This window comes from Suillus discolor, assembly GCF_016758755.1.
Source record: "Suillus discolor strain FC423 chromosome Unknown F5147scaffold_4, whole genome shotgun sequence".
NCBI classification, from domain to species: domain Eukaryota; kingdom Fungi; phylum Basidiomycota; class Agaricomycetes; order Boletales; family Suillaceae; genus Suillus; species Suillus discolor.
Genome location: NW_024541251.1, coordinates 817123 through 842742, shown reverse-complemented (window position 1 = coordinate 842742; position 25620 = coordinate 817123). Strand labels below are relative to the sequence as shown.

At 47.7% G+C, this 25620-nt stretch overlaps 11 protein-coding genes across 11 annotated transcripts; 4 read left to right on the top strand and 7 right to left on the bottom strand.

Moving 5' to 3' along the window:
- Positions 1–4: 4 nt before the first annotated feature.
- F5147DRAFT_669656 (Fructosamine/Ketosamine-3-kinase) lies at positions 5–1396 on the bottom strand. Its single transcript, XM_041435490.1, has 5 exons — positions 859–1396; positions 746–809; positions 617–699; positions 406–559; positions 5–349 (listed from the first exon to the last, which is right to left on the bottom strand). The coding sequence occupies exons 1-5, from the start codon at positions 1386–1388 to the stop codon at positions 290–292; spliced, it is 891 nt and encodes a 296-aa protein (XP_041298584.1). The 5' UTR covers positions 1389–1396; the 3' UTR covers positions 5–289.
- Positions 1397–2586: 1190 nt separating this feature from the next.
- Positions 2587–3699, bottom strand: F5147DRAFT_768201 (phosphoribosylaminoimidazole-succinocarboxamide synthase; the record flags this gene model as incomplete). The annotated part of the gene is made up of 4 exons (XM_041440938.1): positions 2587–3017; positions 3069–3224; positions 3284–3497; positions 3553–3699. 4 exons carry the CDS (start codon positions 3697–3699, stop codon positions 2587–2589), a joined length of 948 nt encoding a protein of 315 aa, XP_041298583.1.
- A 230-nt stretch (positions 3700–3929) lies between these two features.
- F5147DRAFT_768200 (uncharacterized protein) lies at positions 3930–6307 on the bottom strand (the record flags this gene model as incomplete). The annotated part of the gene is made up of 6 exons (XM_041440937.1): positions 3930–3948; positions 4000–4076; positions 4126–4860; positions 4908–5420; positions 5472–5669; positions 5717–6307. 6 exons carry the CDS (start codon positions 6305–6307, stop codon positions 3930–3932), a joined length of 2133 nt encoding a protein of 710 aa, XP_041298582.1.
- A 525-nt stretch (positions 6308–6832) lies between these two features.
- F5147DRAFT_669645 (uncharacterized protein) lies at positions 6833–8168 on the top strand. The gene is made up of 5 exons (XM_041435489.1): positions 6833–6979; positions 7050–7101; positions 7160–7187; positions 7237–7787; positions 7843–8168. Exon 4 carries the CDS (start codon positions 7255–7257, stop codon positions 7780–7782), a length of 528 nt encoding a protein of 175 aa, XP_041298581.1. The 5' UTR covers positions 6833–6979; positions 7050–7101; positions 7160–7187; positions 7237–7254; the 3' UTR covers positions 7783–7787; positions 7843–8168.
- A 342-nt stretch (positions 8169–8510) lies between these two features.
- Positions 8511–9307, bottom strand: F5147DRAFT_256052 (uncharacterized protein). The gene is made up of 4 exons (XM_041428871.1): positions 9041–9307; positions 8906–8986; positions 8737–8853; positions 8511–8679 (listed from the first exon to the last, which is right to left on the bottom strand). The coding sequence occupies exons 1-4, from the start codon at positions 9197–9199 to the stop codon at positions 8632–8634; spliced, it is 405 nt and encodes a 134-aa protein (XP_041298580.1). The 5' UTR covers positions 9200–9307; the 3' UTR covers positions 8511–8631.
- Positions 9308–12333: 3026 nt separating this feature from the next.
- On the bottom strand, positions 12334–14144 carry F5147DRAFT_256008 (scavenger mRNA decapping enzyme). The gene is made up of 7 exons (XM_041428870.1): positions 13865–14144; positions 13632–13804; positions 13474–13569; positions 13321–13421; positions 12989–13275; positions 12847–12941; positions 12334–12779 (listed from the first exon to the last, which is right to left on the bottom strand). The coding sequence occupies exons 1-7, from the start codon at positions 13932–13934 to the stop codon at positions 12651–12653; spliced, it is 951 nt and encodes a 316-aa protein (XP_041298579.1). The 5' UTR covers positions 13935–14144; the 3' UTR covers positions 12334–12650.
- A 612-nt stretch (positions 14145–14756) lies between these two features.
- F5147DRAFT_627348 (uncharacterized protein) lies at positions 14757–15937 on the top strand. Its single transcript, XM_041432709.1, has 5 exons — positions 14757–14786; positions 14844–15288; positions 15343–15350; positions 15407–15465; positions 15522–15937. The coding sequence occupies exons 1-5, from the start codon at positions 14762–14764 to the stop codon at positions 15846–15848; spliced, it is 864 nt and encodes a 287-aa protein (XP_041298578.1). The 5' UTR covers positions 14757–14761; the 3' UTR covers positions 15849–15937.
- A 165-nt stretch (positions 15938–16102) lies between these two features.
- On the bottom strand, positions 16103–18049 carry F5147DRAFT_566776 (major facilitator superfamily domain-containing protein; the record flags this gene model as incomplete). The annotated part of the gene is made up of 9 exons (XM_041430820.1): positions 16103–16297; positions 16350–16438; positions 16491–17071; positions 17122–17178; positions 17224–17282; positions 17333–17409; positions 17459–17638; positions 17695–17810; positions 17868–18049. 9 exons carry the CDS (start codon positions 18047–18049, stop codon positions 16103–16105), a joined length of 1536 nt encoding a protein of 511 aa, XP_041298577.1.
- Positions 18050–19370: 1321 nt separating this feature from the next.
- F5147DRAFT_255939 (Pre-mRNA splicing factor-domain-containing protein) lies at positions 19371–20908 on the bottom strand. The gene is made up of 3 exons (XM_041428869.1): positions 20683–20908; positions 20396–20629; positions 19371–20341 (listed from the first exon to the last, which is right to left on the bottom strand). The coding sequence occupies exons 1-3, from the start codon at positions 20770–20772 to the stop codon at positions 19475–19477; spliced, it is 1191 nt and encodes a 396-aa protein (XP_041298576.1). The 5' UTR covers positions 20773–20908; the 3' UTR covers positions 19371–19474.
- A 61-nt stretch (positions 20909–20969) lies between these two features.
- F5147DRAFT_669621 (uncharacterized protein) lies at positions 20970–22381 on the top strand. Its single transcript, XM_041435488.1, has 5 exons — positions 20970–21087; positions 21147–21384; positions 21440–21624; positions 21674–22224; positions 22296–22381. The coding sequence occupies exons 1-4, from the start codon at positions 21017–21019 to the stop codon at positions 21930–21932; spliced, it is 753 nt and encodes a 250-aa protein (XP_041298575.1). The 5' UTR covers positions 20970–21016; the 3' UTR covers positions 21933–22224; positions 22296–22381.
- Positions 22382–22684: 303 nt separating this feature from the next.
- On the top strand, positions 22685–25616 carry F5147DRAFT_604022 (uncharacterized protein). The gene is made up of 2 exons (XM_041432293.1): positions 22685–23586; positions 23635–25616. The coding sequence occupies exons 1-2, from the start codon at positions 22937–22939 to the stop codon at positions 25310–25312; spliced, it is 2328 nt and encodes a 775-aa protein (XP_041298574.1). The 5' UTR covers positions 22685–22936; the 3' UTR covers positions 25313–25616.
- The last annotated feature ends 4 nt before the right edge of the window (positions 25617–25620 follow it).

Genomic DNA, 25620 nt, shown 5'->3' with positions numbered 1-25620 from the left:
ATGAGTCAGAAATAAGAACCCGGAACCAAACACTTCATATAATCGATGTACAGCCACCGCTATGACCCTGACGAAAACGGAAGTCAAACTCCTAGACTCTAGTACATACGAGGTGTGCTTGAAAGCAAGGCAGCATGAGCCACGCTTAAATCAAAGAACTCTGCCGAAACCGCTAGAAATTGTAACCCTCAAGCTGGTCGAGAAGATACAATATTGATACATTGACCAAGCACTATACTGGTTGGCCTGCTACATGCAGTCACTGTTGCGTCATGGCTGGCGTGTCCATTTACGGGCAAGCCCCAAGGAGTATAGTCATCTTCCGCAGAGCACTTCCTGCATATAAACTCTTTGTGAAGGTCAGACTCATGTTGTAATCGAACAAGGAAGAAAAGTTGAACGTACTCCAAACAGAACTGTGTGATTTAGATAATGGTAGAGCTCGTAAAGGTCTGCTCTGAGCTCGTACTGATCCACAGGTTCGGTCTTGGGCAAGTGTTCATGGTACTTTTCAAAAAAGCCATGGGGAAATCCACCGAAGATACGAGCGATGGCTAGACTAAACCACGCATATGTTATGAAGCTGCGATTACTCCGCCTTTGCTGTGGTACTCACTCAGCTTCATTGTGACCGTAGTAAGATGACGGATCGAAGATAACAGGTTGACCCGATAAACTATCTATGCCTGCATTACCACTCTGCTATCATCAGCATATAGTTGTGAATGCTCAACAAGATACTTACCCAGAGGTCACCATGCAATAGCACGGGCTGAATCTCAAGAGGGCGAAGCAAGAATGGTATCACTCTACACTGCTGCAGTAGCTGACCCTCGTAATAAGCTACCATACACTTACTTGGACCTTACTTGTTCCCCCTTGGTGCAAAGTTCGGAAAACCTGCCTGTATCGGGAAGCTTGGCAAGCAGACTTCCAATCATGGCGCTGTAGCATTCTTCCCAGGTTTGATACCAGCCGTTATCTTGCCGAGTTGCACCGCAGAAGGTAGGCACATGAAATCCAAAGCCCATGGTGCTCTTGTACACGTGCAGCTCCGTGGCTAGCCTCATCCCAAATTCCTCCCCTGCTTTGTGGTTTGAAGTAAGACTTGTTATATTCCGATATTCCGACAGGAAATAAGGCCGTTCAGATGTTGTGGCAGGATTATCTGGACCGACCGCTGCGAACACCTGAGGAGCTAGTCCCGGTGCAGCATCGTATATGGCTCTGAGTGACTCTGCCTCTCCCACGAACTGCTCTCGTTCGCTGAGCGAACCTACTTTGGCATAGTACTTCCTCCCCAGTGAAGATTCTATGATCGGAAAACTGAATACGAACTGTGCATGCGGTTCTATTTTTTGAAGGTGAGGGAGAAATATGTTGTCCATTATGTGGTATCGAACCAAGTGACATGACGATTTAGACTCCGGGTCTGGTATGTAGGCGGTAGCGCGGGCCGCGCACTTCCGAATCAGGAACAGTGGTTGATTATGTAGTACTCAATACTGCGACGAGGCATGCATGCACTGTTGATTGAGTTCCCAGGGGAGCTCAAAGTAGGCCGCTGTCCGCTGTGGCTTTCGCTTCAAAGACCTTTGCCAGTATTTTACCAGGCGGCCGCCCTGCCACTCATCGGACAGGTTCTCGCGGCAAAGAAGGCCGAAGCTACTTTTCGACGGATGCTTTCCTTGAATTCCCAGAGCTGGAGTAAGCTTTCGAAGACACTGTAATCTCCGAGAGTTCTCAAGTTCTCGATTAACTAACCAAACCTCTTCACGCATCGTGCGTTCAAAAGAATTGCCTGCACTTTTTCAGGCCTTCGAGAACAGGATGCTTGTTAGACGTTGTACATCTGAATTAACCGCGCTTCGTGCGGACTTCGCAGTTTTGACGTTATCAGTTGCTAATTTCAGCAACTTAGACCCCCGCTGATTGGCATCTTGTGCCATCAGGGAGTATGGCGTTATCTCAACGTTGTGACATTGTCGCCTGCAATGCTAACAGAGATCTTGCTCATGACCTGGGGCAAGCGTATGAAGGTGATCGCAGTTGCCCTTAAACGCTATAGCCCATCAAAATCAGGTGTGTATTTTGCTCTTCTTATTTCGCGTGGTCTCACAATCATGCAGAAGTTGTGGAAAGACGATCAAATAGAGTATTACAAGAAGGTTATCTAACGCGCACGATCGATTTCATTAACGTTTACGCTTACGGCGGGTCCTCCCGATCATATTTCTGGGCAGAGTTAGTCGGAGAATTAGAGACTTCAATATGGGTCTTGTCTGTATCCACAGCTGCAGCATTAGGATGGAGACAGGGGCTCCGATGTGTCAAAAAACACGGTCGTAATGGCAGACTACAAAAGTCGATTTTTTATCACCGCTTGGCGTCGGTAACTAGTTTGTGCAGGTATTCATCGAGGAAGACACTCCATCTTTTTTTTTGGAGCCGTTGGTTTGATCGCGAACTATCACCAAGCATTTTGAACGTTGCTGATCCAAGGAGATGCTTGCATCTAAATAGATATCATGAATTTCTTTCCTTTTACACTCGTTCTCCATTACCGAGATACGAATAACGAATAATTTAGACCAATTTTTCTGAGTGTAACGACTTCAGCATTTGTTCAGCTTCTTTATATCTTTTTCTAGTCCCCTCGATGACAATATCATCGATTCCCCATCCCTTGCCGTTTCCGTTTGGTCCACTCTCTAATCCTTTTCTGTACCCAGCGGCAGTCAATGCATTTCTGACATACTGCTTGTCAAAGCTTGGCTGTCCTTTGCCAGGTTCATACTGGTCTCGGGGCCAGTATCGCGACGAATCAGGCGTAAGGACTTCGTCCACAAGGATGAGCTCGTCTTGCCCAGTAGAAGCAGAGGGAACAAGACCGAATTCAAACTTCGTGTCTGCGAGAATAAGTCCACATGATTCTGCATATTCAGCAGCAGCTGTATATAGCTGCAAAGATGCAGCCTGAATACGGTCGAATAGATCTTGACCGATGAGTTGAGCGGCTGATAAAGTGGGTATGAGCAACTTGCAACAAGCTATTCCAACGATAGCACCTTTTTCAGGCGAGATGTTCTCGTCATGGGCGCCTTGCTCAGCCTTGGTAGACGGAGTGAAGATCGGTGTCGGGAACTTTTGAGATTCTTCCATCCCCTCCGGTATTGGGATACCACATACAGTCTGTGACTTTTGGTACTCTGCCCAGGCTGATCCTATTCACAAAGTCATTCCGGCGGCTCCAGGAGATTATCCGGATAACGAATCAGCTCACCGGTGATGTACCCTCTGACGATCGCTTCTATGGGCACTATTTTGGCCTTTCTTACAAGCATAGTGCGGTCCTCGAGTTGCTCGCGGTATTGCCGGACTTCATCTGGCATCTCATCGATATTGACGGTAACGAGATGGTTAGGAATGATGTGCTTCAGCTTCTCGAACCAGAACAGCGAGATGCTTGTGAGGAGTTTGCCCTTGTCTGGGATACCCTAAAAGCAGGGCACATTAAATCAGGCAGAAAAGAGTTCAGAGATATCCACGGACGCTGTTGAGGATGACATCGTACACTGATATCCGGTCGGTTGCGACAAACAATAGATGATCGGGCGACGAAGTTGCGTAAACGTCGCGGACCTTTCCTTTGGAAATAAGTTGAAGGTCTGGCAAATCCGTTTGTAACAGGGCTGCCATTGCGGGGTGAAGAAGAGATTACAAAAGTATATCTGATTAGAAGGGATTCCGACTGGGTGGTTACGGAAACGGGCTACTTCGGCGATCGCAATATCTGGAGTGGGTGATGTAAGATGATGATCCTGTACTCTAGAGTCTATGTGTGTGTGTATGCATGCGTCAGTTGTGTCTATATTCCTATTACTCCTGTTATGCTAAAGGACGCCTTCAATATCTATGAGGACTCCGCGTTATACAGCCGGGACAAGCCTACAATCGTTGTCAGCACTTAAACATGCAACCAAGGGTCAGGACACCGACAAATCATATTTGACCAACTCGTCAACATCAATGAATGCTGTTGAGGCCATTTGACGAGCTTCTACCCACATCCAGACCTGTCTCGAGGATAAGTATTGGTAGAGACGAAAAATACCCAGCATCTACCTTCAACAACGCTCCAAAGTTTCCTGAGGGTAACTGTGTCATCGACTCTTGAGTTGTCATCTGCCGTCCAAGCTGTCGTAGAATCGGCAATGCACTCTTGAAAAGATCTAGACTTGGATCCAAATGTCTCCCAATGCCTTCAAGAAGTAATATGGAGATAACCGTATTGATGAAATCCGCCTCCATCTTGACATGGTGCTGCCGCACAGCCGTTAGAACATCAGTCAAAATATCCGAAATCTTGATTTGCCCAAGTGAAAACGTTTTCCGCTTGATGCTCAGGACAATGTGTTGCATCTTCAGTGCAAATGTCTCGGTGTCGATCGCAAGTTCGGGAGTCCGACAACGTTCGACCATCAATTGACCGGCTCGGTAGCCATCGAACTCAGCAATAGCCCTGAAAAGATCGAGGAAGTTCTTGCGGTTTGCCGCGTTAAGCGTTGTCACGAGACCAGCATCAATGAAAACGATTTCAGGAATGTAGCCCTGCTCCGATGAAGCCCTAAGTTCATTTTGCCATTCCTCACGGGAATGTCTGAGTGAGCGTAGTCGGACTACTATTTCATCAGATTCCAGCGGGTGCTCGACGAGAACTTCGGCAGAGCCCTTCTGTGAGAAATATGAGGAGTACATGTTCATGAGGAGGTCACGGGTGGTGGGAGGCTTTGTGAATTTGATCATGATGTTGCCCGGATGAAGATCAGAGTGCACGAAGTTGTCAAGTAGTAGCATTTTCTGCGGGAAAATGGGTAAAAGAAAACTACCAGAGATAATTCACGAACCAAGAAAGCATCCAATCCGACAGTTGCCAATTGATCATCAAATGGCCCGCCTCCGTTTTTCAGAAAATACTCCATGCGCAAGGCGTTCTCGTATTCCTCGACAAGTAAGTCGGCAGTCGAAAATGTCTTTAAAGGACGTGGAAATGATACTGGCACGTTTCTCGAAGCAAAGTTATTTTCAAATGTCAGAAGATTCTCTGCTTCAATTCTGAGGTCGAGTTGACGACGCATCATTTCACCAAAGACGCTGACCTCCTCTGGGAGTGATAACCATTGCATACCAGGGAAAAGGTTAATGACCCGCGCAAAGAACGACATTATAGATAGGTCATGCGCAATATCCTTGGCGACGCGAGGATGCAAGACTTTGATGGCGACAGATGCAGTAGGTACTGAAGGCGGAGGGTCTTGCAGGATAACGGGAGCTAGTGACCCTGCGGGTGATTTGGTTTGCCGTTTGGGACCAAGGTAAGAGGGAGGTATAAGGTCATGCTTGAGAGTTGCCCGGTAGACCTACGGGTAATGAGTTCGTTAGTAGCCCACAGAAGCCAGCAGCAAACCCACTTGTGCAATGGCGCCGACTCCTATCGGATTCTCATTAAAAACTTCGAAAACCTCGTCGAATGGCCGTTCAAAGGCCCTTTCGATGACTTGCTTAGTGTGCATGAGTGAATGAGGCTTGCCGCGAGAGTGCAAGGACCCCATTTTCTCGCAAAGTAATGACGGGAAGAGATCAGCACGCGATGCTGCCCATTGCCCAAGCTGAATGATCAGACAGTGAGATGGAAAGGATGCTATGGGATAGATACCTTGATGAATGTTGGCCCGGCGGTTTGCATTCTCCTGACAAGAAATTCGTACCACCAAACGGCTCCCCACTTGTCACCCTTATACCTACGTTCAGGCTTCCCAATAAGCAGCATAGGCATGGTAACGATGACAGGTATGAACAGGTAGAAGAGGTGAATGAATCTTCGTGCCGTCAACACAGGTTCCCACAAGTGTTCCTGCAACAGAGATAATATCCGCGAGGGAATAGACATATGTGGTTCCGCCGGTGATCCTATTATAGTGTCTCTTGCTTGTACGTTCAAGTCGTGTTCTGTACACGGAATAAGTGTCGGCGAGGAAAAGATGGAAGGTAGGTGGAGCTGTTGGCTAGGATAGAGGTAAAGTGCGACACCGCCAGTCACGGGAATAAGCCATGCGATATTGCGCCAGAGTCGTGTGCGTGATTTGTTAGGGCTTTTGAACGACTGTAAATGAGATAGAGCAGTATGTTGTGATCGCTGGAAGGTATGACGGAGGCTCAACCCAGACCCACGGACGATACTGAGGCGGTGAGATAGCACTAGCAACTGCATTTGCGAGGGAAGTGCATGTATACGCTGAAACTGCATCTTCCGTAGCACTGAGACAGTACTTGTATATTTCTACACTGTGTTAGTTGGGAAGACACCAGCCGGTGCTCTGCAGAGCAAATTAGTGATTCGGAAGTATCTTAGAGTGAACAACTCACTGTCATGGACTAGAAGGTCAAAATGCGCAAACCAGATATTAGCGCTACGTACTCCAGTACAGTTGTGATGACCTACTAGGAGCCTGGTGCGATAATTGATGTCACAGCCTGGATCCTGCGTTTGCTTTTCGGGGCGTCCATATTTGGGAACTACTCCATAACACGTGCATGGTCAATGCGTCTTGACTTTTGATTGTTCACGAGAAACAAACGCGCAATAAAATAATCTTATACACTTGTACATTTTTTCGAATCGTTGTTGTCGTGCTTTCGATGTTCGATTGTTGGTTGTATTGGTTGCGACTCACGCGTATCATAATATTGATTAATCATTGATTATTCTTTGTGATATCGCTCACGTGACTTGGAATATTTACGGTGAAATCATGGTCTCTGCTGCCGGGCCACCACTACCTCCCCCATGCTATAAGATCACTACCAGTACCGGTATTGTACCAACAAGTCTCCCGAATCATCTGCGGGAAGTTTGAACGTTATAAGTGGTTCATTTTCGCGAGAGATTAGGAAGGAACCTGCCAGTGCAACTGTACTAGTACGTCTTGTTCAAACCAAGTGACCTGGTCATTTCTTATAGCCAGACACGCGCTCATAGCTGTTCATAGCCTCTGGTCCTCTAGCCGTCTGTTTGCTTTTCCCATTCGTATTTATTCGGCTGTGGGTCTACGAAGTTCTTTCCCAATGAATACCTGACTTACTAACTTCGTATCTCAAGTGACCACCTCGCTTGCTTCCTATACCAAGTATTAAGGTTCCCCACTCTACGCATTGCATTATTTAAGTATGCCGCAGGAGCGGGCACGAACCAAGATGGCCAAATCAACGAAAACACCCAAAGGTCAACCGACGCGCAAGCACAAGAAGCGGCGTCTCTCCCCAAAGGATCACTTCGCCCGTCTCATGAAGGAATCAGTGGAAGTTGCCCCCGAAGAAGTTGCTTCTACTGAGTCCTCATCTGCTGCATCTACTTCAACCACTCAAACTGCTCCCGCTCCCAACTACTCTAATATCCTTCTCATTGAGAAATTCCAGGATGCTCTCGATACTCGAACGGCTGTATGCCGCCGCCTCGAAATCCTCGTACGGAGCTCAACTTTGTACACCCCATCAGCACAAGCTCGTTTGATCAAGTGCTTACGGGATGACTACATCCGGGGGGACAGAACGAGGAAGGCCATTGACAATCTGCGACATTCTGATTTCATCAGCGCTACAAGCATGGCAAATCAGGATGCGGAATTCATTACGAAAGAGGTTATGGAGAGCACGAGATTGTTTTTCGAGGGAAGTAAGGAACTACAGGAAATAGGGGATCAAATTGCAACACAGTTCTCATAGTATTAGTGGGTTTCCGTCTCAAGCACTAATAATGGGTCTGGGCGCTAATGTTCTCAGCAGGTCACGAGTTCTGCATGTCTCGTGCTTAGTCGATGTCGCTTTCTTGCACCGAAATATCATAGCATATATTCTACTTGCACTCGCCCGTAACATCCTTTTTGTATGCACAAGAAACCATAATCAAGCTGCAGTGTTACGGGCCCATCGCTCTGCATGACAGCGTGGATCAATCCAAATAGCAGACCGGATCATGGGAAAGCACACCAGGCATATACTCGCAGGCAGTATGTAGGTCCAGCCAGTGACCTATTGCGTTGACAATGAGGTCTATGAACGAATTCACCGAGAACTATTGAGCACTGACATGAGTTGTAGCGGGCTTTGCCATGCATGACAGACGGAACCTTCCGTGCTGAGATGAACAGATGCAACCACAAGCTAGTCACGTAACGTCACTCTGACAGACACGCGGGAATCCGAATCTCAGCGCTACACTATTAGAGGCCTTTGTATGGGTCTTCTTACACGGTATCCTCTGTTTTCCCGCATCATCGTGCATCTCTGGAAGTGTTGGTTTGTAAAGCCTAAGTCTTTTGTTCGATTTCATTGATACAAGTTGCAAAGCCAGAATGAAATTTCCACTAGATGTATTGATGGTAGATATAGCACAGATATTCGTGTATGTTAGACGATAGCATAGAGAGCAATGGAAGGACTGATTGATGTAAAGTAGATTCCTGTAGTTTAAGGACCGACCATATGGTACAACGATGGCGAAAGCAAGACACAGGTTGAACGAGAGCCAACAGCGCAAGCTGCGAGATTAGTAGATTGTGCAGCTATGACAAGCTACTTGGTTTTCCAAGACAGCTTCCTCGCAACTAGTATTGCAAGGTCCTGCCGACGTAACGTGTGAGGGCGAGCAGCTGCTGTAAGCAAGAATAGAAAACGTACGATGATTAGAGTTGCGAAGCTTAGAGGCTTGACGTGAGGTTGGGCGTCAGTCTCGGCAACTTCAATAGCTTCCTGCGGGTTCTCAGCATTGGGATGCTGCTCTTCAGGGAGGTCGGGCTGCATTTGAGAATTGAATAAGACTACAAAATGACAAAAAGAAAACGCGTACAAAGTTGAGGATCACCGGTCCAGCACTGTCATCATTTTCAACAATATCGTACAGGCTGCTGGGACGATCATTAACAGCGTGCTTCGCGACAAGGGTCAAAAATAGCGCTGAAATGATGTTCGTGGCATCGCTCACCATAATCTCACGTTGGCTGAGTTTGACTCTCGGGTAAGGGTGGAAACGAAGCAAATAAGACGCCCTGTAGCTCGGCAATCTCATGTTGCTCATCGAATACTGGTTTATTACAAGTGAAAATGAAGGAAAAGGGACGTCGTTTACTTTGCGTGAAGCCATTTGGGGGTTTAAATAGCAGCGAAGATTCGATCGAACGAAAATAAATTGGGGCGGCCATAGTCTAAGTTCTAGAACTCCGAATTCGCAATCCCGACAGGGCTGAGTTAGTGCCGATTGCTTGGTGGGCGCTTGTTCCAGTGTGTCACTTGTGGATCTTCAAATTTGCAAATGTTGGTACGACATTTGCTTCCGCGGCACCAATTCTCAGCCCATCTTCATGAGCGACCTCAACCTGGAACAGCCATCTAAACGAGAGGCATGAGATGGCGCAGGAGGGACAGGATGATCGTGATTGAGCACCAGGTTGCTCCCTCAAAGCTACGGACCGCCGTTGCAGAACCTCCACGATACACGCCACGGACCTCGACATGTTCGACCGAGTATTATGCACTGCCTAGAGCATCATGAGAATGATGCACAAGCCAGAGTATCCCTGGCTGGAAAAGAAGAGTCAGTACATACGAAGCGTAAGTGCGTGGACTCTCTTATGGGGAGCTCTCTGTTGTACGGGATAAAATATATCTGTGATATACTGATCAACCATCCTGAGCAATCATATTCCTTCAACATGCCAGACAAAAAACACCCAATGTTGGGTTACTCGTTGTCAGCGAAGATAGCGTGACACAATGTGTGACACATTGCGTGACCAAAAAAGGGGCATCAAAGCAACTTTGCGCACGAGCCAGGCAAGTTTCCAACCACCATCATGAAACATGAACACGACTCAACAGCGTGCTCTCAAGCTCCCAAGATGTGTCAAGCATTGATATGAGTCAAGATATAGTCGCTATGGCTGCATCAAGATCGCCCCCCCCAAGTTTCAACTGACGCAATCGCCTCCATCAACATCAACCAGTGGTAACCAATGCCAACATTGATATGCCCCAGAAACAAAACATGGTTTGAGTGAACAAGACACTCACCAGTGACTATGAGTTGGCTCAATGCCCCCCTACATGCACCGTAAGCTGTCCCAAATTCTCCACAAATTTCCGCGCATCAAGACGTGAAGAATGTCGAACCGAATGATCCAACCTGAGAAGAAAATGCCATCAAGCTGCATAAACCATGAAGACCCCCAGCGCCGTTGCTGACCAAAAAACTGGCATTTTTCACCGTCGCGATGTGCAGTTCTTGCCTTTATCGACGCAGTTGGCAATGTCGAGCTGTGACCGATCTAACTTGAAGTGCGACCAAGCATCTTGCGTGCCCTCATGAGGGGCATGATACGTCCAAGGCGACTCTGATTTGCAAAGGGTCCATGGGTGCGTCAAGTGGTATCGAAGCCGCTCGTGTCGTTCTTCAAGATCAACAATTCAAGAAATTCGTTTACCCTCTTGCGTTTGCCTGAGTGGTTGAAGCTGAGCCAAATTTTGCGGGACGACAGTGGTTTCGTGAATGGTTCCGAATTCGTGGGTGTTAGGTCCACAAACTTGAAATCGAAGTGGCTCAGGACCCTGGGTGGACCGTGCACACAACTCCGCTCGCCAATTCCAGCCAAAGTTTTTGCAGCCTCCCTAGCCGATTAATCAATACCGGTCTCAGAAACCTAAGTATTGATTTATTTTAACGGAATTGTCGTCTGGGACCACACCACCTACGAATGCATGAAAGTTCTAGCAAGAGGACGACTTTGCCTGAGAACAATTCACTACAATGGAAAGACGATGGCTCAGCGTTGCACCTGAAGTTTGTCTGGGACAAGCTGGACCTCTACATATTTCTTCCTTCCTTATGATGCGTCCAGCAATTTCAACTTGCGTCAGGGCTTGATCACGAAGCGTTACTATCTTGATTTTCGTTACAGAACTACCGAAATATCGTTGCTCTGACTGAACCGGATGTTGTGCTGCTACCCTCCCACTGCCAACGGGCAAGTTGCCGTTTCCTCTGTACGGCGTTCGCTAATTTTTGATTCCGGGATGATTCCAGGCATTCGTCGTCAAGCTTTTGGTCCATATTCTATCACATTGTGATTCCTGCGCGGTGATTTCATGCTACACAAATAATACCTACACGAGCGGTCATCGCCAGTCACTGCCATATCTCTTGCACTGCGCCGAGAAATAGAGGAAGGCAAAATTCATCGGTGTTACATTTGAACGTCAGGACAGCCTATTTGCATTCTACTCCATGCTGGACGACCTCGTAATTTTTTGTCATTTTCCTCATTGTCTGCAGTGTCTGATCATTCGACTCCAGGCGACTTGGGACTTCACGCATTATTTTATGTGTTACGAAGTTGTGCAGGTCAGTGCCTCATCCATTTTTCGTACTCGACAACCTTTGCTGATGAGCTGTAGGCAATCAATTGCAAAAGATCCACATGATAGTGAATGCCCAAATTTTCCAATAGACGATGCAAAGACCTCTCTGCGCTATTGCCCACACGTTCTTGCCAAACCTACGACGTTTGGTTCGGTGTGACAACCGAGAGCACTTCTTGCCGCTGTTGTGCAACCCCCTTGGGTTACCCATTCCATTCTTAGAACTGGGATATACACTACCATCGTCTCGTTACCTAATTGTGATTTGTTGGTATCCCTTGGAGCTCAGATGCACCTTCGAAGGTCTATGTGACTTGCGGGAACTTTTCCGTTGTAACGCATGCCAGAGCCCCGATACACGAGAGCTTCTTCGCTTGGCTTCTCTACCATCGTCAAAGTCCCTCAAGGCATACCACGATAACAAGACCCAATTCAGTCCCACTCCGATAAAAAAAACTTTCAACCCGAGGAAGTGCACATCGCTGCACCATCACTTTCTGCCCTTAATCGCTGTCTCATCAGAGTCCGAGCACCTGACTTTAACGTAGTTGCCCCGTTGATGCCGTTTAGTCGCTCGACACGCTTACAGCTCGATTCCATATGTACCTCAGCCATCGATAATGCCTCACTCAAGACAATGGTGTGATCCTGCCTCAGCTCGAGGATTTTGGGATTGGAAGTGCGGGTCGTTATCCAGTCCTGCCATCTCTTACCTTCATGGGATTTACCCATCTTATACATCATTGCCCCCGCCTGCACACTATTGTTCTCTACGACCACTCCCAACGAGGAGATCACCAGACCTCGATAAACATGTCTTGAGTCTTCGATCCCATTGCCTTAGCCTGTGGACTTCTTGCCAAGTTTGATGATGCGGCTTGCCCTTACTACCGCCATTTGAACATCTCAAGGATAGATGGAGTAGGATGAATACGTTCCCGAGGGGTTGATGGACATCAGTGCGTTCTTACAGGATAATTTTTTTATCCTTGATTCTTGTCCGCTGGCGCCGAGCCCTACGATAGATACTACCTACACTATAGATATTATTACACAGAACTCGAGTCTGAGGATTTTTTCATGCATATTATTACACTGTTCGTACTTCCTGCTAACCTCGACCTTTAGCTTTTTACGGTATCTTTGGTTCCCTGTCGGGGCTCTATATACTCCATCACCATCTAATCCGTATCATGCACCTCTGCAAGTGCTGCAGCCATGGGTTTGTACAACCCATGTTCTGTGCCGAGTCCGTAAGTAAGCGTCATGCGCTCAAGAATAGAAGAGCCATTGTCAGCGTCTAGTTCGAGCTGCGAAGGCAATAAAAAGACATCACCATGTATTGTAGCACAGTAATAGTATGGAAATACCACACACCAACGCAATTATATCATCTAGTAAGTGAGCTTGCCCCACCGTCATACCGTGCAACCCGACATGACCAGTGTGGACAATGTGCACGTGAAAGTGGTCTGTGCAATAGATTAAATTGATCCTTGATCATCGAACAACTACTCACAATAACTCGGCTGATAATGGATGTACATCCTGACGCCACCACGGCCGATACCCCACTTACTCTGCACAACTCTCCAAGCATCTCTCCGCAGGTTCTTGAGCATTTCCAAGTGCGGCTTTTTGCGGAGATCGCGCATGCAGTGTACATCAGAGTGTGTATAAATTGCGAGGAGGTAGAGGTCGGAGACATTGGTTGTGTTCCACTTCATGTCGGGAAGGATGAGAAAGTCCGAAGAGGCATTTAGGATATTAGATGCTTCAGCGGTACCTACGAGGATGTCCTGGACCCTGGGGATGGGTTAGCTTGTGGGCTGCGACTGAGACAAGAAATACCATTGTGTGCGTGCGGGGTCGAAGGCGAGAATGTATGGTTTGACAATAGACTGGTAGAGGGCGGGGGTCTCGTGCACCATGAGCACGTCCTGCTTTGTATACTAATGCATAGCCATCAACCTGAATGATAACGGAGAAATGAATAAGACGGACCTTGCGGACGTGGACGTCAGTAGCGGGGCAGATGACATAGATCTTCACGTCAGGGAAGTCATCGCGCTTGTGAAGCCATGCAAAGAACCACGAGTACTGAATTACAATGGACAGATAAATCACTGTCTGGTTGAGAGGAAAAAGATTATGGGACATACAATGTCAGTGTTTCCGATCTTCTTGGTAGACTCAAGAATACCAGATGAGAGCTGGGAAGCGACAGTAGATGACAGGGACGTGCGCTCGAAGCGAAGGATGGCACGAAGAGGTACAGAGGGTGCCGATGACGAGGGTAATGTGCCCAGGACGGCTAACGTATGTGCGAGCGCGTCTAAGTTGTCATTATATGATCAAATTGTTGTTAGCGTCATGACAATATTACTACGCGTACTTTCATCCAGAACGCGGTCAAACACGAACTCTTTCAGGTCAACTTGAATACTCGCCGTATCACCAGTCATGATCAAGATTAAAGATTATCGAGAAATACGAAAATGGACAAATGGTTAAACTGAGCCCAAACTGAGCCCATGAACTAAGCCGTTACCAATGCATTCTGCCATCAACCGTCCAAAAGCTAGCCTGATTGGCACTCACTCAAAGTCTCCGCCAGATTCCCGCGCAAGCCTGAAGTCTTCATCTCCGACTCCGACCAAGTCTCTCAGGCTGGGTGCTTGCCATATCCCTGAGTTTATTGGCGGTGCTGCGTTAGCAAAATGTCATCTAACATGAACGGTGACTACCCAAAGACTTTCGTGCGACATACTTGACATCGTTCAATGCATCGCAAATTTCTGGCAGAGATTACGGTTCTTCAACCTGCTCGTTTCCGCACTGCTGCACCCGGAACCAATGTGTTCGTGCCAATCCATCCTCTGTACTAGACAGTACCGCAGCATGTACTATCCATTTTTCAGACTGAGACTCATCTACAAGTTTTGCAGATGCTCGTGCAACTAGATGATCCCCCATTTTATCTCCCGGTGCACAGAACAGCTTTGGAGCTGTCAAAAATTACGTTAGTTGGTCAGATGATGTATAGTTATCTTGACGAGGAAAATAGTCAGGGGCCATGGTTTTGTGACCTGATCCAAGGTTGCAATGTTGATATTCTCATGGCGGCCAATTCTCTAGGCCCTACTAGTATCTATATCAATGCCGGCCCGGTCCATCCCTATAAAGCTCAGTCTGGTGGTCACTATGTATGGCTGCCCGCTTATCCATCTTCCGCAGACTGGTACCACTGACCCAGGGTCACGGTGAAGTCTACCTCAGACAGTATTCAACAATGGCCTCCGCGAAAGTTTGGTTTAGTTAATCATTTTTACTACTGATTAGGATACGAAGCTGACAACCTTCGCCGCATTCAGTCACTGGTGCATCGGCTGGTCTAGGGCGCGAGGTTGTCGAATACGCTTTGAGCAAAGGAGACAACGTAGTTGCCACCCTGCGCAAACCATCGATGTTGGAAGACCTTACTGCTAAATACCCTTCTTCCCGCCTCGTCGCTTTCCCGCTCGATGTAACAGATACGCCCTCGATTACCACAGCGTTCAATCAGGCTATCTCGCACTTCAATCGTGTCGACGTCGTGCTGAATAATGCAGGATACTATATAGTATCAGAAACTGAAGGCATGCCTCACAAGGCCGCACGAGAAATGCTCGATGTGCTTTTCTGGGGTGTGGAGAATGTCATGCGTGAAGCCATTCGATGCTTCAGGGACGTGAATCGTCCCATAGGAGGTCGAATATTGAACGTTTCTTCCCGGAATGCCTTTATTCCACAGGTTGGCACTGTACATTATGCTTCGGCGTAAGTTCATGTATTGTGCACAATTTTCCTCGCAGGTTAACATCCAAATGATAGTAAAGCTGGTAGGTAGGCTCTCAACTTCATCTTAAAGATCTGAAGGTCAACTGGGTGTCGTTAGCGTTGGAATGTTTGACAGAAGGGTATATCGCCGAACTTGACCCGGAGTGGCAAATTAAAGTAGGTCGCTTGTATCGCTCAATTTTGGAACTTAACATAATTTACCTTGACAAAAGATCACCCTAATCGAGCCTGGCCTTTTTCGTACGTCGATGATTCAAAGCCGTATGACAGAACCGGTTCACCCTGCTTATGAATCGAACCCGACCCTCCCAAGTCGCAAATACCGAGCTCTCTATCCTGACATCGAAGACACACATTTTGATGGCGATCCGGCTAAGTTTGCAGAAGTAGCCTACAAGTTGTCCCGTCTGGATGACCCCCCAATGCGCCTCCCTTTGCACAGGGTCGCATTAGAATCTGCGAGAAAGAAGGGGGAATCTTTACTCGAAACTGCCGAAAATTGGTCCAGTTGGTCGGACGATGTGTACTTGCATAAATGAATGAAAAATCAGTGTCATATATTTCTGGTATGTATCAGGTTGTCGGGACATCGATTACGAGTATATATGCACTATAGATAATATTTTAGGCATGAAATAGGAGATCAATAGTTTAAAGTGTGTTTCCCTCAAGCTCTGGGTGGATACGCATTCTGCATATATTTCACGACTCTCTTGCACCGAAGTACTTTAGCATATATTCTACAGGCACTTTCCCGTAACTTCCTTTCTGTGCGTATTGGTAGACACCATGATCAAGCGGCATTATCACGAGCCCGTCGCTTTGCACGACAGCGTGGACCAATCCAAATAGCAAGCCAGATCATGGGAGAGCACGCCAAGCATATCCCTGCAAGCAGTACATAGGTCCAACCAGGACCTATCGCATTGACAATCAAGTCTACGACAGAGACCATCAAAGCACCCAAGGAACATCTGACCAAATTATTCTGAAACGAAGGAATCAAGATTGTTGATAAATCGAGCGATAATGAAACTTACACATGCGGTAATGGAAGAACTCTGGGATGGTAGTAGATCAATGAGTAGCGTCTGCACGCCATTCATAGTAGCGACGACTGTATAACCAACTGTTGATTCACATAAATAAGGGTATAGGGGGAAGGAAAGGCAAAGACGTACATATAACTTGCAGGATCAGTGGAACTGCGATATTTGTCTCCTGTTGAAGAGACCAGCCATAACCAGCGCATGTCAAGACAAAAATTGCGGTAAATATGGGCATCATCCTTAGCCTGGCTCTTTCTATTGGAAAATTCTCCTCCCTGGTCACGTCCTCGGGCCGTATGTGCTTCTCAGGATCTTCTTCAGCCTTCTTCACGAGCCTATTCTTGGTTCTTTGAAAATCAGCGTCTAGCATTTTGCCGGATAGGACAGTGCCAATGGTCATCCCCCCACCAATCGCCAGGAAACACAATCCTATATCTATCTCGTTCAGGAACGGGTACTTGTTTGCGAATATCGTGGATATCGTGGTATTTACCGCATAGAAGACGGCGTATATAACTGCATTGAATACGAGAAGGTTCAGAACGTCCAGATAGAAGAAGAGGCGTAGCGGATTGTTCAGTGCGGGCTTGGGAGGCTTTGGGGCATCACGATCTACACGCCCTTTCCCAACAATTGGCACGAGGGGACGATAGAAAGCTGATGGTATCACACTGCCATCACCCACCAGTCGACGCAGTGTCTCAGGTAGGAAACTATAATATGAATGAGGTTAGAGAAACGCTGTATAAAATGGATTGCACACATGAGCATAAGAGCAAAACATGCGACAGACATGATGCATAGAAACCAGAAGATAGACCTGTAACGCATTCAGCTACATTCGATGTACCTGATAAGAACCCACCTCCATCCGAGCTTATCTGCAAGGACACCACCAATAACAGGTCCCAGAGCAGGTCCAACCTACGCGGGTATTAGAGTGTATAATGCAGCAAAAGTAATACGTTATGTACTTGTGGTCCCAAGGTAAATAGGCCGAAAAATCCCCCGCGTTCTGCGGGAGTTCCTATATCTCCAACTACCCCAGCACCTATAGCTACGGTAAGATGAAAAGGTATAACAACGAAGCTCACACATACCTAGTGCAACTGTACTGGCAGAACCAGCAGCCTGGACGCATCGTAAGAGCATTAGTAGCCAGTATGCCGAGGTCGGGACCAACGCCAGGCCGATGCAAGATAAACACAGGACAAGGAGACAAGCGAGAAAGATGGGACGTCGTCCAAACCTATCCGCCATGGTTCCCCAGAACATAGGAGCTGATATGGTTTGAAGGTAATTATTCCTCCCATAAACTTTCGATTTATCTGCTTACAGATGCCTTGAAGGACCATGTAGGCGGTGACACTTAGGTTGATTGATTCTATAGATTTGTGAAAAGCTGAAGCGATCGTCGGTATTGCAGGAAAGTACACATTTGCAGTTAGCGGACTAGAGAGAGATGGTCAGAATGGCCCTCTGGTTCACGCACGGATGAAAATACTGCACCTAAACAATGCAGCCAAAGAGGCTATCATTACAATGAACCATTTTTCTTGGCGAGTGTATATGCTATATAGCTTTTCTGCAGCTTGCTTGTTGACCTCCTGTTCCTCGAGTTCATGTGTGGCAGCACCCCCAGCCCCGGGGGAGGTTAATGAGATATGATGAGTCTGTCCAGCGTGGGCCATGATCCAAGCGCCAACCACCCCACTAGATCTATGGTAAACTCGAGGCCTTCAGGTCGGAATGATAAAGGAACTCCCTGACTTACCAAGGCCGCCTGCCAGTGCTAGCCTATTTATGGCTAAACGACATGAGTACGTACTCAAGTCACGGTGCCGAACCTGACTGTATCAACCGTTCCGTCTTGGGCAAGCACGAGGTCGGGAAAATTGGGATGACAGAATAGCGCTCACTGATTGGCATGACGTTGCACATGACACTACACCAGATTTCGAGGCAAAATAGTCCCCGGCGTCCGGCGAGATTCAGAACGTAGCGTGACTTATGCGTTTATCAGTACGGCAATATGTAAGTTGCCGTATATAAACACATGCCCATTTGCATGCACATGCTTTGCCGAAGTAAAGTGACAAAGTCAGTATGACAAGTCATTTTGTATCTTGCGCATATCTTCTTCACCTCGTGGCACGTTGACGCCAGACGCCCAGTTCACATTCAAAATCTCCAAAGATGTCAGATATATCTGCGACTCGGTACCCAGAGCGTCTCGGAGCGGCCAAGGGTCCGTAATTCGGTTTTGGAATCAACGGAAGAAACTTGCTGACTATGTCGGGTCACTTGCACTACCAGCGCTTGTAACAGCGACGGATTGGACTTTTTTCAGGCTCAGATAATGGTGCTTCAAGAGTGTGGTTCGCCAGATTTCGCGGAAGATGTAGAGGTGGTCGTAAAATCATGCACTCCTCGTGAGCCACTTGTCCTAAGCAGCGTCAAAAGGGCCGAAGATTCGACAAGGTAGAAGTCTTGGCCTCAAAATGCAGTCAAGTCAATGTGTCGACAAGAGAAATTTCGAGAGGATCATCGCGGGCCAGAGGTACGATGTCACTTGTCATTCTTTACAGGGAAAAGATCGGGCGGAAGTAGCAACCGTCTCGACCTATGCGTGGTAGAAGCACTGCAATCACGAGACTATATTTGATACAATAGAGTATCATCCTTGTGTAAGAGTAGGAATGACAATGACCACTGACCATACTATCCAGTCCAAGAGCGTTGATGATCTGGTGGAAAGATACATAATCGCAACAAAATTCTCCAGTCTAAGTGCAATTGTCGCCAGCTGTAGCAATCCCATAATGTGGTGTCTTCAACCTCACGCGCAGCTCAAAACAGCTGTCCCTCGGATTCCCTCAGACTGGAGACAGCAACTGCGGCGACCGTGACAACCTAGAAGATCACGATTGTGTTGCTATGGTGCCAACAAGTGTTCAACCGATGACTTTTGCATATATAGCCAGACGGAGGGAACTGGTGGAGTAGCGAAAGCTCAGTAGCGAAGCTATTGAAAAAACAAGTAAACAGTATGGGTACAATAATTTAGCAGATCATTTACAAGACACAAAAGTACATACACCAACCACGATGAAATCTCAGTCCGCGTCGGCAACCAGGCCGCCTCTTCCCCGCTTAAGCCTGTCTTCTAAACCACCTATGCCACCAAAGACCTTCTTCTGTTCTTGCCCTAAGAAGCCACCCATGCCCTTTGACTTTGCGCGGGCTCGCTCCTCCGCTTCCAGGTTAGCCTTCTCTTTCTCAAGCAGTGCCATGAGCCGCTGCTGCCGCTCCACCTCCATGTTCGCGGCACCCGACTGCATGGCGGCTAGTTTTGCAGCACGGTCTTCCGCGGCATTGGGTAGCTGCTTCTTGGCGGAAGGTCCGGGGCGGGAATCAGATCTCGGAGGACTATAGCGTGAACGCTTCGGGTATGGGTTACGGTGCGGAGGACTAGGACTGCGTCTCCGTTTCCTATCATCTTCTATCCGTTTGCCACTACGCTCGACACTTCTGCGACGCCCATAGCCATTGTCGTCTGATTCGTCCGAGCGTGGCCAAGTTCGGACGCCGTCGTCGAGAGAGTTACGACCTCTGCGGTAGCCAGGGGAACGACTTCTGCTTTGTCTCCGATAATGGCGGTCATCGTCAGCATCGTACCGACGATCATTCCTCTTGTATTCCCCTACAGGACTTCTTGACCTTGATCGGTCCAGCCGTTCCTTGGCAAGCCGTTCTTTCTTTTCCTTCTGCTCTCGCTTCTTCTCTTTCTTATCTTTCTTGGGCTTTATACCATTCCGTTCCTGCATTTCACGAAGACGGAGGGGGTTAGACATAAGTGCCTGGTATGCAGCCTGTTCTTGCTGCTTGATAGCGAGTAACGGATCTTCACGAATCTTGGCGGCAATGTCTCGAACATTATTAGCATTCTGAATGGCGATGAAGTTCTTGTGAGATGCGCCAAGCTACAAAAGTCACTTGTTAATCTGTAAATGAAAGCCATAGACATCATAACATACCTGTGCGTTCTCATCGGCCGTCAAGATCTTGTCAACCCGCTTTTTACCCAGCAGGTAGTCCTCTAAATCGTTTGCGTTCTGATTAATCCCAGTCGCAGGCGTCGCATACATCCATTCTAGCTTCTCAGTTTTTCTCTTTCCTGTTTGCTCTTCTTGTAAACGTTGCAGTTCCTGCAGCTGCCTTTCTTCCTCCTTCTCTTTGCGCAGCTGGTCAAGTTTCTTCTTCTCCTCGAGCTATGAAACAGAGTCAGCCAAAGATGATCCCACAAGCACTATTTGGCACTCACAGCCTTCTTCTCCTCGAGCCAGACCCGCTCCTGATTCTTAAGCAGGAGCGGATGCCAAGACTTCTTCATGTTCAAGTCTCCACCACCCATCTTTGCTAGTTTTTCTTCTTAAAGCGAGGTTAAATGAGAGGTGTTCCGTGGCGATGAGCAAAGGACCGAATGGATCAGTCCGACGTTGATTCAAGGCTCCAAGAGTATTGAGTCCCCCGCTTACAACACTTTTATTTGCAGTTGTTTGGTATACTGCGTATTCTTCTCGGTTGCTGTTTGTGGTACGTAGCAATATGAGCCTCATACCACAAGGTCCACAACCATAAAGCCTGCTTTGCCAACCATGCCCGACGTGTACGAGTCGGCGGAGTCGGATGCCTTGAATGACACCTCGAACGGTGCAGCACAACCTGTGTATGTATACTGAAGTTACGCATATTCTAGTCTGCTCATGTATTGCTTGATACCTGTAGTCCCACACGATCCATTTATGCGCTAACCCGCAAAGAAATAACCCGCGGAATTGCGAATCGCTTTGTGCACTCGCACACGTACATATTTCTCTACTTGTCCATGGCGGCTCTGTCCGTGACAACCGTCGTGCTGAGTTTGTCAGACGGATGTCCAGGGTTGTCGTTCTATATATTGGAGATAATAATTAACACGAGCATGATCCTGGAGGTTGGCGTGCGTTTCGTTGCGTTTGGTCGGGTGCGTATTTGTTCATGTTTGAATTTCGGTCGCCGAGGTGACTTGACACGAGCAGCAATTCTGGAGATCACCGTTTAATGTGTTGGATCTGATACTCACATTGTTCTGTGCGATCACTTTGTTGGTCATAACATTTGCGGGGTGTGGGGCAGGGAGTAAGGAAGAGGAGTTGTTGGACACTCTATTGCTTATTGCACGTAATGTCCTACAATTCGGCCGTCTAGCGGCGGTCATGCGACAGTGTGTACCAAATATCAGTTTACGCATCGTACATTAACCTCGAAGACAGGTCCGGCCAGTCCATATTTTCCAGGCCAAAGCCAATCGATATCTCCGCAATCAGGAGGGCAGGCTATAGTAGCCTCGACTATGATTTGGAAGATGACGATCAAGATGATGATCCAGAACTGGGTCGACCACTTGTACAAGATGCAGTATTATTTGATGCACAAGACGACGAACAACTCACTCGCACGTCAGATATGCCACGGGCTGCGCAGGCTGTACACGAGCGTGATGATGAGGATGTCTGGGCGGAATTGGGTTGAGGCGAGGGGTGATCCACGGCCTAAGTTATACATTCGATTCGATTCTCTGCGACACACTCTACTCGGATAACCTTGTCATAGCTTGTCATTAATTCTATCTTCACCAGTTACAGGCCAAATCAAAGGTTGGCACGGATCATCCCGGTTGGTACTACTTAGCGATTTCAGGTCCGACTTATATTGGGTATCAGACAACGTCGCAAACTTCCACCCAGGCTTGACGTGTTTCTATACAGTTATCATGAGCAGTTCGCTCATCATCATGGGTGTTAGGCTTGCTCCTTGGTGCTTTGTATGTGAACTTCACTCTAACGCTCATTATAATTTAAATGACCATCGGGACCGCGGTACGCCACTCGAAAGCACTAAGGGGAGCCGAGGGGTCTGTGACTTCATTTCACTTCCCAGGGCTAATTACTTCATGAACTTGGTTACCACGTTCTCACAGGTCCAGGATACATATACCCTCGTACTACATATTTGAGGTTATGCATCATGTCATTCGTTGAATCGGTGTAACAAATCTAAGCTAAACTTATTATCTTCGTACTGGTGACTAACATCGAAGTCTTCCTTGTGTGTTACGGGCACTAGAACCATGAAGTGCTGGCGTATTCCATGAGAGTTTACTATGCACGGTGTCCTAAGAAACTGATTTCTTCCTTGCAACACATGATCGTGTGACATGATTTTATTACGTATCTACTTTCAAGTCAAAGCGTCGGTTTGCATCCGCTTGTCCGACGAATATTACACGGTATCTACGGAAATCAAACGTTTTGATTGCCTGCTTGCTTGGCTGCTGGTTTTTTCTTTCCTTCATTCATCTGCTCCAGCAAGCACTTCAAAGCAGCAGTGTATCACTGGGATTTAATGTCCTCCGTCCTTTTCAGTTCAAGTCTGCTTGTATTCTAACAATCAAGATTATTACCCCTCAGGACGGATTCGCTGTATAATTTATACGCTGCCAGGGTATAAGCCCTCACACTCTTTTACTCCTCGTCATGTCTTCCGCTCGACATTGGTTTTCAAAACGTGTCACAACTCCCAAATCTCCTACTTCCAATGACTTTGGCCGCTCAACAGTACCAACTGAAAAATTCCCGGTGCATGTCGAAAATTCAATGCCCTCTGATAGCTTCAAATTCATCCCTTTTGCGTCTGTCATGGGCAGAAAGTCCAAAAAGTCGCGTCCAACTTTAGCTATTCCTGATTCTCCAGTACCATCCCTCGTTTCTGCCCCTACAGTCTATTCGAATCCTGACCGGTACACTAATAGACCTCCCGCCAAATCTATTTCATCTACTATCCGCTCTGGAGACGACTCCTTTGAACCTAGGACCCCACCTGATGTCCAGACAGATCGTGTTTCATTTCCCCGCTCAGTTTTGACACTATCGGACCCTGATCCTTTCGCATCAGGCGGTATCTCTGTGCCCCGAAGCATCTTAGACCGGGGTAACATGTCTGTTTACTCCAACACTTCAGCACATGGTGTAGTTTCAAATAAAGACGAAGTCGATTTTTTGCAGCATCCATCACATCTCTCCATGTCCTCACAGTCTCACAGCGACAGTAGCAATGCGACACCATCGCTGGAATCTACTGGGCCTTATTTGTCTCCTATAGCAGATGGTCAGGGCACGTCGCCTAGGTAGGAACTTTTTGCTCTTGCAGAAATTTTCGTCCTCAACTCATTCAGTAGAGAAACGTTCAAGAGAAACGAGATAATAGACAGTCAAAAAATCTTAGAAAGCCCTGTGCATTGCAGTCCTTTGGATGTACCCTTTCAACCTTCGCTGTCAAAGCAATCATCTACGGTAACCTTGACTGATCAGAGTCACAAAGGTCCCCCAGATTTTCCTGCTGTGGCTGTACGATCCACAATGTGTCGAAGAGGCTATACGGCGCCCAGCCCGTTCCAGGCTGCGAGTACTGTGTCTCAGCCTCGAAAAGGATCCACTCCTCCCTCCACCGAAGTATACGTTCGCTCTCGTACCCTCAGTCGCCAGCAATCCACCTCTCGTCCTGCTCCGGCTCGCGAACTTCCCCCACCTCCTATAATGTCACACGTCACATCCAACCCCGCCGACGACGGTGCCGAAGATAGATTCCCGTTATTGGCGGATGGGAGTTCTTCTTCCGGCATATCGTGTGCTTCACCCACCTGGCGAATCCAAGACCTGGCAATGGAGGACATTAATGATCAACGTTATAAAGAGATTAGCCTAGGCTTTGATCATGACTTCGAAACTCAGCATCAACTGGTAAAGGAGTCGAGCCGCATGCATGCCAGGAACACCACAGAATCGCCTCCACCACCACTAGCTTTCCACCAGCTGAAGAAGTCTATGTCGCATTCAACCCTGCAAAAGGCTAAATCGGGGTCCGGCGGTACGCAAGAATTCTTTAAAGGAGACAAGGGATTGAAAAAACAACACTCCTTCCATCGTTCACACGCTCACACACCCCCTACGTCTACGCCAGCCTCCCCTTCCACACCATCCGATTACGATCCTTTATTTGCTGAAAGTCGTATACCACCGCTCCCACATCCTCACACTGTCGTGCGAAAACGTATGTTTTCAGGCTCTAGGAAACCGTCAACAATAATCACAGATGAAGATTTACGCTCGGTATTCAGTCTTCCAACAGAAGCAGGACGCTCCCACTTAGCATCGCCCAGAGCTGTTGTGTCCCTGCTCGATGAGCCTTCTTCAGATCCGCTTTCATCGGACATATTTTACCCAGCTGCGGAGTTTTCCCCGCAATATATTATGTCCCCCGCGGAAATGTTGAAGATGGAGGCAATTGTGCAGGGTGAATTTGACGCGAAGTACGGAGAGGCTCTACGAAATCCCCAGCGTGTCACGTTTGCATCGACGCCTATGTATGGTACCATGTACAGGAAAGAAGGCCTGAAGACGGCTCTGTCATCTGTTCCGCGTTTGGCTCCTACTCGCAGCGTATCAAATGTTTCCAAAGGCCCCACACCTAGATCAGTTCCACGTCCCTCCACTGCACAAACGGCTTCTTCGACGTCGACGTCCCGATCATCATCCACCAAAGCTAGTCTATCACCCCCACAACGTCCACGAGCTCGTCCACATACCGCTGAAACGATGTATCATGAAGACCTATTCAGCAGACGATCAAGCAATGTCCCATTCATCCCTCTATCGCCCCCGCCGCGGCGCCCAAAGTGTGCAATTGCAATTCAAATGCCGTTGCTCTCGGGCGACACAACGGTACCGCAGCGATCCGTAATTAGGAAACCCTCCTTCCTGGAGATTGCAGATGACGCTAATTGTTGTGAAGGCAGCTTCCTGGATTTTGACAGCGGCAAAGAGTCTTTTGATCTCTCCCGGGACTTCGACTGACGAAGATGGGGATTGTATCCCCATTCGATGCAGCCCTTTTCCCGATAGACACGTTCTTTTAAACCGATCAATTATTCAGTCCATTATTCTTACGCTACTTACACTACTGCTCGAATATTAACATACTGACATTTCAACGCATTGTCTTACTAGTTTAAGCCGTACTACATTTCACTCCCTCGTCATTACCCCTAAGAACCACTTATATCAAGGGTCTGTGTTACCGTCGTTTGCTAGGCACATGCTTTCGCTTTTTAGAGCGGCAAGAGTGTTCGACCAATCGCAAGGATCCTTTCGAACGAAGCCAT